Source organism: Pseudorasbora parva, chromosome 10, assembly GCF_024679245.1.
Source record: "Pseudorasbora parva isolate DD20220531a chromosome 10, ASM2467924v1, whole genome shotgun sequence".
Lineage (NCBI taxonomy): Eukaryota > Metazoa > Chordata > Actinopteri > Cypriniformes > Gobionidae > Pseudorasbora > Pseudorasbora parva.
This window is the reverse complement of record NC_090181.1, coordinates 42,583,158-42,596,578: the sequence shown is the minus strand read 5'-3', so window position 1 is coordinate 42,596,578 and position 13,421 is coordinate 42,583,158. Positions and strand designations below refer to the sequence as shown.

General features: G+C 40.1%; 1 protein-coding gene across 6 annotated transcripts in view; it reads right to left on the bottom strand.

Annotated features, from left to right (window-relative positions):
* Positions 1–2,943: 2,943 nt before the first annotated feature.
* Positions 2,944–13,421, bottom strand: part of LOC137091605 (protein numb homolog) — a 111,386-nt gene continuing 100,908 nt past the window's right edge. For 3 of the 6 annotated variants that reach the window (XM_067456200.1, XM_067456203.1, XM_067456201.1), the window contains 2 exons: positions 10,352–10,498; positions 2,945–4,010 (listed from right to left, as the gene is read on the bottom strand). In XM_067456200.1, the coding sequence (XP_067312301.1) occupies positions 3,238–4,010; positions 10,352–10,498 (920 nt within the window). In that variant the 3' untranslated portion in view covers positions 2,945–3,237. Of the gene's footprint in view, positions 4,011–10,351; positions 10,499–13,421 lie in introns of all 6 variants that reach the window. The other 3 variants (XM_067456204.1, XM_067456205.1, XM_067456202.1) reach the window with 2 other exon arrangements.

The following is a 13,421-nucleotide window of genomic DNA, read 5'->3' as shown; positions in this document are numbered from 1 at the left end:
AATGTTTAGACAAATACAATCAGTGTTATATTAAAAAATGCCTTAGCTAATCCAAGCATTATAATAGCAGCCCAAAAAAGTGCATCACCCCTTTATAAATATACCTGACTAATCCTCCACACCGCTCCAGTGGGGTTAATAAAGGCCTTCTGAAGCAAATCGATGATTTTGTGTGAGAAAAATATCCGTATTTAACACGTCATAATAAAGTAAAATATCTAGCTCCTGTCAGACCGACCAGGTCTGACAGGAGCTAGATATTTAATATTTTATAACGTCTTAAATACAGATATTTTTCTCACAAATGCATCACTTCGCTTCAGAAGGCCTTTATTAAACGCCCAGAGGATTAGTCAGGTACGTTTATAATGGATGGATGCTCTTCTAATTTTTGTCCGTCAGTCACTGGCATTATAAAGCTTGAATTAGAAACTCTGATTGTATTCGTCTGAAAGAAGAAAGTCATACACACCTAGGATGGCTTGAGGGTGAGTAAACCATGGGCTAATTTTCATTTTTTGGGTGAACTATCCCTTTAATGCTGTTTTATAAAAATGAAGAAAAAAAATCCCATTTTGAAATAATTTTCAGAAAACTAAGCACAACACCCACACAATTCTCATTTCTGTAATGCGCCTAGATGTCTGATTTGCATGCCTTTTCATTTCAGAAACTTTTCTGTATTTCTTTTTACATTACACTAAACAAAACAAAAACCTGCAGTGACTGAGGCATCTCCTGTGAACGCTCAAATGTGACGTATTTTTCGAACATCTGTTGAAGAATTATATATTGAAGTATTTTGTCCTCTAGAAATGCCAACACCAGTTACGCCGAATTCAAATAGAATGACTTTTTTTGTCTTACTGAAGATGTTTGAATACTAAACAGTATATTTCATCAAAGTTATTAATGCCAATGATTATGTAAATAGATATTTACCCAGCAATTTCTTTAAAATGTTTTTTAAAAGCTGGCAAAAGTACCACATGAGCATGTTTGTGTCAGCAGTGCTGGACAATAATTTACACCTGAATAATATGGAAAGAATTTAATAGTCATTGAACTGAAAATACAGTGATACACAATAGAAAATAAGAGAATTATTCAGACTCATCATACTTGACCAGTTAGAGAGAATCATGCCATTTAGTCCCTTCCTCATATAAAGTGGAAATGAGAGGGACTTGACTAACAGTCCCTTTCCCAAATAATGCACTTGAAGTGCATTTGCTGTCTCGGTTCGTGAGCAGGTAAAATATATTAATTCATAGCATAGAATAATTCATAAATCAATATCTTTTCGACACCTTTGGATGAAGTTTGAGAAGGCGGCAGCATCGCGTTTGCCTCCTTGAGCAAGAGCATGCAGGTCATCTTATGATGAAGTTTATTCATAATCCTCAGTTGCAAAACATTGTTCACAGATACAGGAATACACAGCAAATCATGAAACGCGTGGAACAGAAGCACACAGAACCGCTTTCCTCTACCACCAACATTTTATTCAATCTTTTAGATTAAATTTTCCGTAACGAATTGGAATAATACAATGCAATACTTACAAAATGGAATCAAAACCTAAAAACAGGGCCAATCATCTTCATGTCTGATAACACAAAAGTGTTGATGGGATTGCGTGTAGAGAACAGACAAAAAAAAAACAAAAAAACAACAACATTCACTGCATTTTTAGAGTTGGAGCCACAGGTAAATTTCAAGAGCGTGAACGTCAAAGCTCACGAATGCCACATCGACCACAGGTGGCCAAATCATCCATTAGTACAGTGCTCGTGCTAAAATGAATATCTTATTATCGAAATAAAATTAAAGATGACACTTTCAATAGTGTTAAAATTCATTAAAAATGTGCTAAAAAACCATAATTATATGTAGGCAATAAAAATCAAAGTACGGATACTATAGTACAAAAAATAAGCTTAAAATGACAGCATGAAAGATTGTCTGGGACCCGTGCGATTCAAAGGTCCTCAAACCCAGCCGGGGTCCATTTCAATTATCTACAACATCCAAACTATGCATGGTGGCCAGAAGACTAAAACCGAATAAAGAAAGAGATGAAAACCATCCCTCACGCCTATATATATGTATATTTATATATATATGCTCTTTTCCTGTATGCACACAAAATAAGCCTGCACCTTTGGAAAGATTATTTACAGCTCTTCAGTTAAATTTCAAAGCTATTTAAAATATACTTAATGCATAAAAATAAAGATTTTGGCATTCTCTTGCTTCTTCCCCTTCCGATTGCGAAGTTCTACAAGAACCCTGTGAACCCGGAAGGGCTGTGAAGTGCCTCGTCCTTCTGGTAGAGAGCAGTCATCCAGCCTGCTAGGGGGCGCTGTGAGACGGGTTAGTCGGGTAGAGGGAGTACTGAGTAATATGGGGAGCATCCAAAGAGTCCTTTTACCATCATCGTGTCACTTTTAAAGGGTTAGTTCAACCAAAAATGAATTTGATGTCATTAATGACTCACTCTAATGTCGTTCCTCACCCGTAAGACCTCCGTTCATCTTCACACACAGTTTAAGATATTTTATATTTAGTCTGAGAGTGTCTGCACACTATACTGTCCGTGTCCAGAAAAGGAATAAAAACATCATCAAAGTAGTCCATATGAGTCTCTTGAAGCATCGAAAATACATTTTGGTCCAAAAATAACAAAAACTACGACTTTATTTAGCATGGTCTTCTCTTCCGCGATTGTTATCAATCCTCAAATAAATTGATGAATAAAGTCGTAGTTTTTGTTAATTTTGGACCAAAATGTATTTTCGATGCTTCAAGAGACTCTAATTAACCCACTGATGTCTCATATGGACTACTGTGATGATGTTTTTATTCCCTTTCTGGACATGGACAGTATAGTGTGCATACACTTGCATACGCTCTCAGACTAAATATAAAATATCTTAAACTGTGTCTGAAGATGGACGGAGGTCTTACGGGTGAGGAACGACATAAGGGTGAGGAGTTAATGATATACATTTAATTGTGGGTGATCTAACCCTTTAATTCATCCTGGACACAAATGCGGAATAAACGCCTGACGTGCGTTTTTGGGGGCACCTTCATCAACCCCCAAGTCTCCGTTTGTTCATGTCATGAGCAAAAACCAAACATGGACGAACAGACAAAGAAATTGAAAGACAGAGATATGGAGCTGACGTGGCTTTCGGGGGTCGTTCACTCAATAGTTATTGTCCTTCAACTTTAGAGTTGGATCTCAAACGTTTTGTGGAGCTCGCTGGAGAAGGGGTTTGTGGGCGAAGGAGCGGTGCGTTGTTGCGAGCGGCTCTCCAGTGCGGCCCATTGGGCTTCGAAGGCATCGGTTTGATGCTGTGCTGCCATTGACGGTGCAGGTGCCGAAACCGCCGCCCAGTTGTTCGCCCCGTTAAAAGCGGCATTGCTTTTGGGCGGCTGGAGCGCTGTGGCGTTCGACACCGGAGGTAGGAATGGTTTCCCGAAGGGGCTGCACATGGCCTGGGTGTCAAACTGGCCTGTTGGTGGTGTGGAGAAGGGCGAAGACTGAAGCTGCGTCTGGGGCACTGGGACAGGAACGGGCTGAGTTTGTGTGGCGGAGCCGAAAACATTGGCCACCATCTGAGAAGGTGTGATGCCGACCACCGGGAAGCTCGGCTGCATGAACGGGATCCCGTTGGACACTGGGAAGGATGCGGGCGCCTGTGCGTGGAACGCCGGCTGGCGTGGGGGTACGGCAGGGACCGCAGATGGCGGGATGAAGGGTGCGGACGGGGCGGGGGCCATGGGGATGGGCACGGGGGCGGGGAAGGGCTGCTGAGCAGGAGGCGTGTTGGTTCTCACGATGGCGGCGGGTTGGTGGGCACGCACAGATTTGGTCACCTCCTCCAGCCAGCGGTCGGCTTCCGATGGCGTGCGTTTGTGAGAGGAGGCCGGTGTGGAAAGAGTTGCGCTGACTGCAGGTAGGGCTCCCACGGCTGGTGCAGGATTTGGCCACTCGTTCCCTACAGGAAAAGAAAAACATGACGAACATTTTTTTAAGCATGCCATTTATTCTGCTAGGTTTTCGCAGTTTAAAGGGTTAGTTCATCCAAAAATAAAAAAATTCTGTCATTAATTCCTCACCCTCATGTCGTTCGACACCCGCCAGACCTCCGTTCATCTTCAGAACACAGATGAAGATATTAGTGTTGAAATCCGATGGCTCAGAAAGGCCTTCATTGACACCAATGTCATTTCCTCTTGTTACAAAGCCCATCTCACTACAGCGGCTCTACAATCATTTTATGAAGCAAAAATGAATAAATAACTTATATAGTGATGGGCCGATTTCAAAACAAAGTTTCGAACACATTGATTTGCAAGTCATGTGATTGCAGCAGTTTGGCGGTTTGACACACGATCTGAATCATGAATCGATACGCTGATTCATAACCGTTCGAAACTTTGTTTTGAAATCGGCCCATCACTATATAAGTCGTTATTTAGTTTTTTTTGCACACAGAAACTATTCTCGTCTCTTCATTAAATGATTGTAGAGCCGCTGTAGTGAGATGGGCTTTGTATCGACGTCTTTAGTGCCTTTATGGGTCTTGAGAGAGGAAATGACATTGGTGTCAATGAAGGCCTTTCTGAGCCATCGGATTTCAACAAAAATATCTTCATCCGTGTCTGAAGATGAACGGAGGTCTGACGGGTGTCGGATGGCATGAGGGTGAGGAATTAATGAGAATATTTTTATTTTTGGGTGACCTAAACTAAAAATGTATGGGTATGTCCCTCTTTGGCTACTCAGGGTATATACAGCAATCCTTAAGTTAAATTGACTACTTTTTAATACCTTTTTTACTACCTTCAGAATATTTTTTTAAACCATCACGACACTGAATAGCAAGTGTTAATCAGCGACCTTTCTATTATTTACACAGATTTTGACATATATAACACATATTTAGAATCGACACCAGGAGGAAATCCTCATTCAGACACAGTAAAATACATCTCAACATTCACAAAGGTTGGTTAAGGAGAAGCATTACTGCATACACATTTGATTTACATTAATAATTGGTAATTCAGCAATTAAATTATTTAGTGTTTTTTTACCAACAACAAAACCTGAGCCAAATATTACATTTATATAACTGTGATAAGTTGTTGAATTTAAAAAACTAGTGTTGTCAATCGATTAAAAACATTAACTAGATGAATCACAATTTCTTTTCTGTGATTAATCGCAATAAAAAAAGAAATGTTTTTGTACGTTTTTTTATATATTTTTTAATATAATAATTTCAGTTAATCAAATTAATGTAGAAACAACATAAAGACAGTATATTTTAAATACTTGTTTAAATGGCATCTTTTTATGAATGAAGGCCAGTATTACTGATATTAATACAGCTACTGATTTTTATTATTATTTATTATTAGTCTTCAAAAATATAACAGTTTTTAATTTAAGTAAACTTAAAACAATGCTAACATAAACCCATAATAAATGTCATGTTTACTCCTGCCCTTCCTGTCTTAACAGTTTCTAAAATTCTGAACAGAAATTTAATAAAGTTATCAAAGTTATATGCAGTCTGCACTGCATTAACTATAAATTAAATAGTTAATCCTTATTAAAGCTACAAAAGTTATTTAGTCAAGAGCAGCGAGTCATTTTCTCTGTTCCCTTTGTTCTTTAACTTTACTGACAGGAAACTTTATTGGCTGTTGTCCCTTTAAGAGCAGACAGACACGCGGATCTCACTGTTTATACTGTCTATGGATCTCGCCTCATTCTCTCACAACTCTTTTTGTTCATTTTAGACTTTATATAAATCATTTAAGATTGCTCTTATGAGGATAGACGTTGAAGATATGCCTTGAAGCAAATCTAAAATAAAACATAAGCCAGCCACTTCTGTTGAGCGCGCAGTGTTCTGAGACGATGCCGAACGACCGCTGAATAGGACGTCAGTATCAAACATACGTTGAGACGGAGACGAAAGATCTTTGATTATGTGCCCAGAAATGCTAAAGCCCATCTTTAAACGAACTAACGCGAACGCAGATAGAATTTCAATCAGAATAGGACACCTGATAGTCTGAAAAAATAGGGAGCAACATTTTCAATGGCATATTATAAACTTACGAGAATACTTTATTACTTGAAAGAAAGAAATATACATTAATGAGCACATATATTTTTGAAAGAACTAAGTGTTTTTAGCTAAGAACAAACTAAAAAAGTTACACAGTGTAGCTTTAATAGTTTAGCACACTACTTGCATAAAATGCATATAAATATGATTTGTCACTCTATAGCTCCCAGTAATATGTCTGGATGATAAATGATAAAATTATAAAAAGGATTATATTTAAAGGCTTAGTTTTATGATGAAAGCAAAACACAATGCAATAGGCCTACAATGACGATTGAGAGATGAACAAATAAACGTTCCTGAAAAGCCTGATGATCATATTTGATACATAATATATACAACATATCATATGACAACTATGCCTCCATAGTTTCACAAAAATCATGTGGGAAACTGCAATAAAATGTTTTATTGATTTTTTGTTTTATTTGGTATTAAATTTGAACTTAAATGTTCTTCTTTTACAAGGGTTCGGCAGGTTTCACCAAGTCAAATGTAAGACTTTTTAAGACCATTATGAATGAAATGACAAGATAAAAAATGTGGGATGTTTCATAATACATTTACCATATTATTATAAATAATATGCGAATATCAGCGCATTTAAGACTTTTTAATGCCTGAAGTTGTGATTTTGAAAGACCCCACGAAAACCCTGTTTCAGAAATGACAGAATCCAGTGGTTCTTGAGGTCAGAAAAGTCTGGTGTATTTTCACTAAAGAAAAAAAAACACAAGAAATGCCGCAAATATTGCCGCAAAATTTGAGAAAAGCCGCTGCAGATTCAGAAAAGATTCCCACGAAATCCTGAAGGGACTGGTTACACATTACAACAGCAGCTAACCAGCTATCCCAAAAAGCCAATCCATAGACCATTTGTTTGCACAGAATTTATTTTTATTTTTATGTTGAAATATTGTAGCCCATGGATACCCAACCCTGCTCCTGTCCTGTTTAGTAAACCTGTTTAAGGCTGAGCAAATATGAGTAGAACTCTTTACTGCCCTAATACTACAGAAATCCCTTTATATATATATATATAACCATACGGTGACAAAACGTCCTGTTTCCCCAGGACATGTCCAGTTTTCAAGTCTTGTCCAGGGGCTAAAATAACAATTGTCTATCCATACAGAGGGGGCATACTTTATAATTAATAAGGAATCTTTGAGTAAACTTCGAGTTGAGTATCTCATTGCCGGGCCGAGTGTCCTGGTTTTCGGTAATCAAAATATGATGATCCTATATAACCTTATACATGTGAATTAAACGTGGCACGATGGCCTTCATCAACACAGTATGCTAATGCCCATCTAGTGCAAAAGATTCATCAATATGCTGACTGAGGCATGGGATGGTTCTGTTTAGGGGGAAACTTGAGTAGTTTGCACCTCGATGACATCTTTACCATTTGCTTCACAGGACAAATGTACTTTCTACTACATACTAATTATCTACTAAATGTAACTATGTCCTGTTTGGTCTCACCTGACAGCTTATAAACGGACCTGAACGGTGAACTGAAGTAGAGATATTAAAGTATCCTAGTCTACAATCGATGTAGTGTTGCTTGAACAATGCATTGAGGAGTACTTCTCCCCTCTTGATCACCATCCTTTTTCCATAGCTTTTGGTTTCCTGTCAGTTGGTTTCGGTGTTGGTATTCCACTCATGTCTAACAGTGCTTTGCTCAGGGTAAAAGAAGGAAAGAGAACCGCTGACCGGCCACTCCAGCACAGTGTGAAAGGCTTTTACGGCCTCTTCTGCACAGCAGTGCATTATTTGTTACAACTAAGTCTTCTATGACAGTATGTGGATCCATTTTTCTGTCTATATATTTAAACCGGTAACTTCATTAATACATGTGTCTTCTTTAAAAGCTTTGAGGATCTTTCCTTTTGTCACTGATTATGTTGAAAGTTAAAGTGATTGCAACTGACGTTATCTAAACGTTCAGGTTAAATCCTACCTTTTCCTATCAAGAACGACTTACATTTAAAGAAGAAGTGGTTAAAGAATAACAACAACTTTAACAGCATCAGATTAATTATACTGAAGTCAGATGAATAACTAAATTAAGCACGTCATCCTTCAACTGCTTTTTGTTTTCCGATTATTGGTTATTACCCGCCCTACACCCGCAGTAATTAACACCCGTCCTGTTATCCGAAAGCAGCACTAATTAAACTCTCATTTCTCCAAGTAGCATGAAAATAATCGCTAATTTAAATAGTGATTAAATTGTATACAGAAAGCAATCAAATGGCCACTTTCCACTGCATGGTGCGGTTCGGTATGGCTCGGTACGGTTCACCTTAAATAGCACTACCTCGGTTGAGGTTCCAAGCGTGCCGTACCGATACTAAAAAGTGACAAACACTGTAGATCACAGATTGTTCAGAGTAAATCGTCACTATCATTATATGCTTTTGTGACAGTGATATAGCGTTTAAGACCCAAAACACATTGCTAAATACAAGATTAGTTTACCCTCATGCGTCGTTGAGCAAATCAAGTGATGTCGTCACCTGCGCTTTGTTGTACGAGTGCCTAACGCCGCATTCACACGGGGCGTAGGCGTTAACGCTTGACGGAGGGCGTGGCTGAAGCTGGGTGCTGAAGCAATCGTCATAGTGACAACAGCCAATCACATTAACTTGCCGCTTGGACCAAAACACAACACAAAAAAGCGCCTTTTTTGGTTGTATGTGCGAGCGCGATTGCCCGTGTAGTTGTTGTCAGCGCACTGCACAGGTGCACGAAGCTTATAAGTACATTAAATCCTGAAAAAGCACCGACAGCGGGAAGAATATCACGTAGTGGTCCAGGAGCTGCGTCTGGATTTTTAACGGTCTATGGTCTGGATGGTTCACGGAGCAGTAATGAATGCAATTGGCTAGCGTCTGCTGTAGGATATTTGCATACGGCGATCTGATTGGATGACGCCTGCGCTGGCGCTTGAAAAGTTGAGAATTCTTCAACTTCTGCCGCTTGCAACGCGAGTGAAGCGCCGCGACGGAACCCACAATTCAGTTCGGCAACGGATGATGTCACCCATTCAAAGTAAATGGGAAGCGTTAACGCCTACGCCCCGTGTGAATGCGGCGTAAGACTCTCTTGTTTTTAGCAGCATTTGGATTTGCTACCATCAGCCTCCTTTGAAACAAACTTCTTTGTCTTCGTCTAAAACATTCACATGCCGAGAAGTAGAGGCAATTATAACGATCATTATATAAGCCCGCCCACTTTAAAGCAGTGCTAAGTGCAGTTGAAAACCAAAGCGAGCCGTGCTGTATCATACCGAGCCATACCATGCAGTGGAAAAGCAAAGCGACTAGCGAGCAAAGCCGAGCCGTACCAAGTGTAACCATGCAATGGAAAAGCGCTAAAAGAATGCTCCTTTTACAATTGCTGGAGCTGTCAATCAAATAGCGTGAGTTTGTCACTCTCGCCAAAACTCACGTAATAATCAATGAGGCCGTCTATACTGCACAATAAATCAGCTACTGACATTGTCATGATGAAACTGGACAAATAGTCTGACTGTTCGGATCTAATCTGATTTATAACCTGTAAAGTTGCCAGAATCATAATCTTACACTGTTTGTTTGTTTGTTTGGCCAGAGGAGAACTGGCACCCCAACTGAGCCTGGTTTCTCCCAAGGTTTTTTTTCCTCCATTCTGTCACCTGATGGAGTTTGGGTTCCTTGCCACTGTCGCCCTTGCTCAGTTGGAGACACTAAATATTTAATTATATTATTTTCTATTAAATTCTGTTACAATATTTTCCTGTTATCACTGTGATGCTTTGAAACAATCTTCACTGTAAAAAGCGCTATATAAATAAAGGTGACTTGATTGTGTTTTAACTGTTAGTGATGAAAGCATTCGTGAGAGTGCAGAAATTAAGTTGCAGTGAGGAGATCTCTGTGTTTTCTTCTCTGATTTACAATTTCGACATGTGAATGCCACATACAACTCTATATATTTACCCTATATTTTGATACAATCATACATTTTCAAATATTTTGACAGAAATATCAGACTGTGGCAATGACTGACTGCTCAGTTGCAACTACAGTTAGCAGCTAAAATGACCAATTTTGAGATGAAAGTATGCAGCGCACAGTATGAGTGATGAGATTCTCAGACCCTATTCTGCATGGTCAGCACAGGAAGCCCAGAAGTCTTACCTATCTGTGCTGTGGTGGGGGCTGTGTTTGGGGTCTTGGCCCAGGGGTTAGTCTCTCGGACAGGCAGCGGGGGCGGCAGCACGGGCGAGTTAGCTGCAGCAGATACAGTGACACTAGGCGGCGGGAAGGCAGGAACTGCACCGTTGACTATAGCAGCAGACAGGACGTGTAGATTAGAGACAGAGCCGGACACAAGCAAGAGTGCTGACACATAGGTATGTGCGCACACACGCACACACGCACACACGCACACACGCACACACGCACACACGCACACACGCACACACGCACACACGCACACACACACACACACACACACACACACACACACACACACACACTTGTTTTTGCAAAATGTGGGGACCTTCCATAGGCGTAATGGTTTTTATACTGTACAAACCGTATTTTCTATCGTATTTTCACTGCCCCTGCCCCTAAACCTACCCATCACAGGAAACATTCTGCATTTTTAATTTCTAAAAAAACCTCATCCTGTATGATTTATAAGCATTTTGAAAAGTGGGGACATGGCCAATGTCCTCATAAGTCACCCTCTCCTTGTAATACCCATGTCATTACATTTGTGTCCTCATATGTCACAAAAACATGCCCACACACCCACGCACGCACGCACGCACGCACAAACACACACACACACACACACACGCACGCACGCACGCACGCGCACGCACGCACGCGCGCGCGCGACACACACACACACACAAACACACACACACGGGATTGAAAAGACTAGGTGATTAGTTCTGCCACTAGTAAAGGTGTTGGGTCTGTATTGACTAGCCCTGGATCGCAATAATTCCTCTGTCCTCCAACTGAGCGACATAAACATTGTATTAGTAATCGAGATGGTTGACTAATTTACTTTCTAGTTGTTGATTAGTTTAGCTATATACATGTCAGTACACACATGCACACAAATTCTTGAATATGTGGTTAACGGAGACTATCCATAGATGTAATGGTTTTAATACTCAACAAATTGTGTACTCCCTGTACTAACCACACTCCTGAACCATCACACAAAACCTTCCCCATTCTTTAAAAAAATACACACAAAAAAAACACCACAGTTTAGTGTTTACACAGTTTACAGGAAGTGTCCTCGTAAATCATGTTTACTTTGCAATTCCCATGTCACTATTCACAGTTGTGTCCTCATAAACCATATATAAAAGAACACATACACCCGCATGCACACGCACACGCACACGCACACGCACACGCACACGCACACGCACACGCACACGCACACGCACACGCACACGCACACACACACACACACACACACACACACACACGTTCAGGGCTTGACATTAACTTTTTTGCTCACCAAACACTGTGTCTAGTGGTTTTCCAAAGTTACTGGTGTAGAAGAAATTCATTTTTATTAGGCCTTAGTAGGCCTCACTAGGCCTTAGCTGCAGTATAAGCTGGCCTCAGCTTGGCACCAAGAAACCATGGTCTGCCGCTTGTAAGAAACATCAAAGTGTGAGAAACAGGAGTTGTTACATTAGTTGCAAGGGAGAATGGGTGAGAAGCGCTGGGAAACTGTCATGTACTGGGAAGGCGGGAAAGGCCCACAGACAAATATGATACATTGTATTTATATAATTGTGGAAAAACCATGAGTTGACTGTAAAAAGAATGGTGCCCAATGGATGAGAAAGAGAAACTAGTGGCAGTCGGCCACCATTACAAAGAAGACTAGATAAGTTTATGAATAGAACAACTGTAGTAAAAGTGTAGGGAGTAAAGGCACCTCCCATTAAACCTTGAGCTAGAACTGTATAAAAGTGTGAGCTGAGGAAGAGATGGTCAGATGTTCAGCTGGCATCTCACTTTGTTGTTCATACAATAAAGTTAATTTCTTCTGAGACCTGGAACTTCAACTCTGATAGATTTTTCTTTAAAAAGTTAGAGACAAGTTAGAACTTAGAATTTGCCACGACATATTTGGCGAGCCAGATTGCCAGGAGCCAGAAAGGGCTGGGGCCCGTGGCGGCTGGGCACGAGACCTCACAAAACAAAAGGCGCCAAAGAAATACAAGGTAAGCAATTTTGCTTATATTTTGTTTTGTGTGGTCCCTTGTGAGCTGCTGCCATGGGTAACTACCTATTGCCTTACTAAACGAACCTATAATTGATTATTACTAAACAAATGTTTGAAATACATGATTAATTTGAAAAAGACAGAGAAGTAATTTCCAGGTCTTAGGGAAAGCGCCTGCGTAGTTTAACACATGCAAGAAGTGCTGTGTGTAGTAGTAGAATAAAACGCAAGTAGTGCGTTCGAATGTATGAAGTGCATTCAAAACACATGCAAGAAGTGCTGTGTGTAGTTTTAGATTAAAAGACGCAAGAAGTGCGTATGAATGTATGAAGTGCATTCAAAACACATGCAAGAAGTGCTGTGTGTAGTTTTAGATTAACAGACGCAAGAAGTGCGTATGAATGTATGAAGTGCATTCAAAACACATGCAAGAAGTGCTGTGTGTAGTTTTAGATTAACAGACGCAAGAAGTGCGTATGAATGTATGAAGTGCATTCAAAACACATGCAAGAAGTGCTGTGTGTAGTTTTAGATTAAAAGACGCAAGAAGTGCGTATGAATGTATGAAGTGCATTCAAACACATGCAAGAAGTGCTGTGTGTAGTTTTAGATTAAAAGACGCAAGAAGTGCGTATGAATGTATGAAGTGCATTCAAAACACATGCAAGAAGTGCTGTGTGTAGTTTTAGATTAACAGACGCAAGAAGTGCGTATGAATGTATGAAGTGCATTCAAAACACATGCAAGAAGTGCTGTGTGTAGTTTTAGATTAACAGACGCAAGAAGTGCGTATGAATGTATGAAGTGCATTCAAAACACATGCAAGAAGTGCTGTGTGTAGTTTTAGATTAAAAGACGCAAGAAGTGCCTATGAATGTATGAAGTGCATTCAACATAAGCAAGGAGTGCTTTGTGCTCATCTGCAGGAGAAGCAGGTGTGTGTGTGTGTGTGTGTGTGTGTGTGTGTGTGTGTGAGAGCGTGTGAGCGTGTGTGTGTTT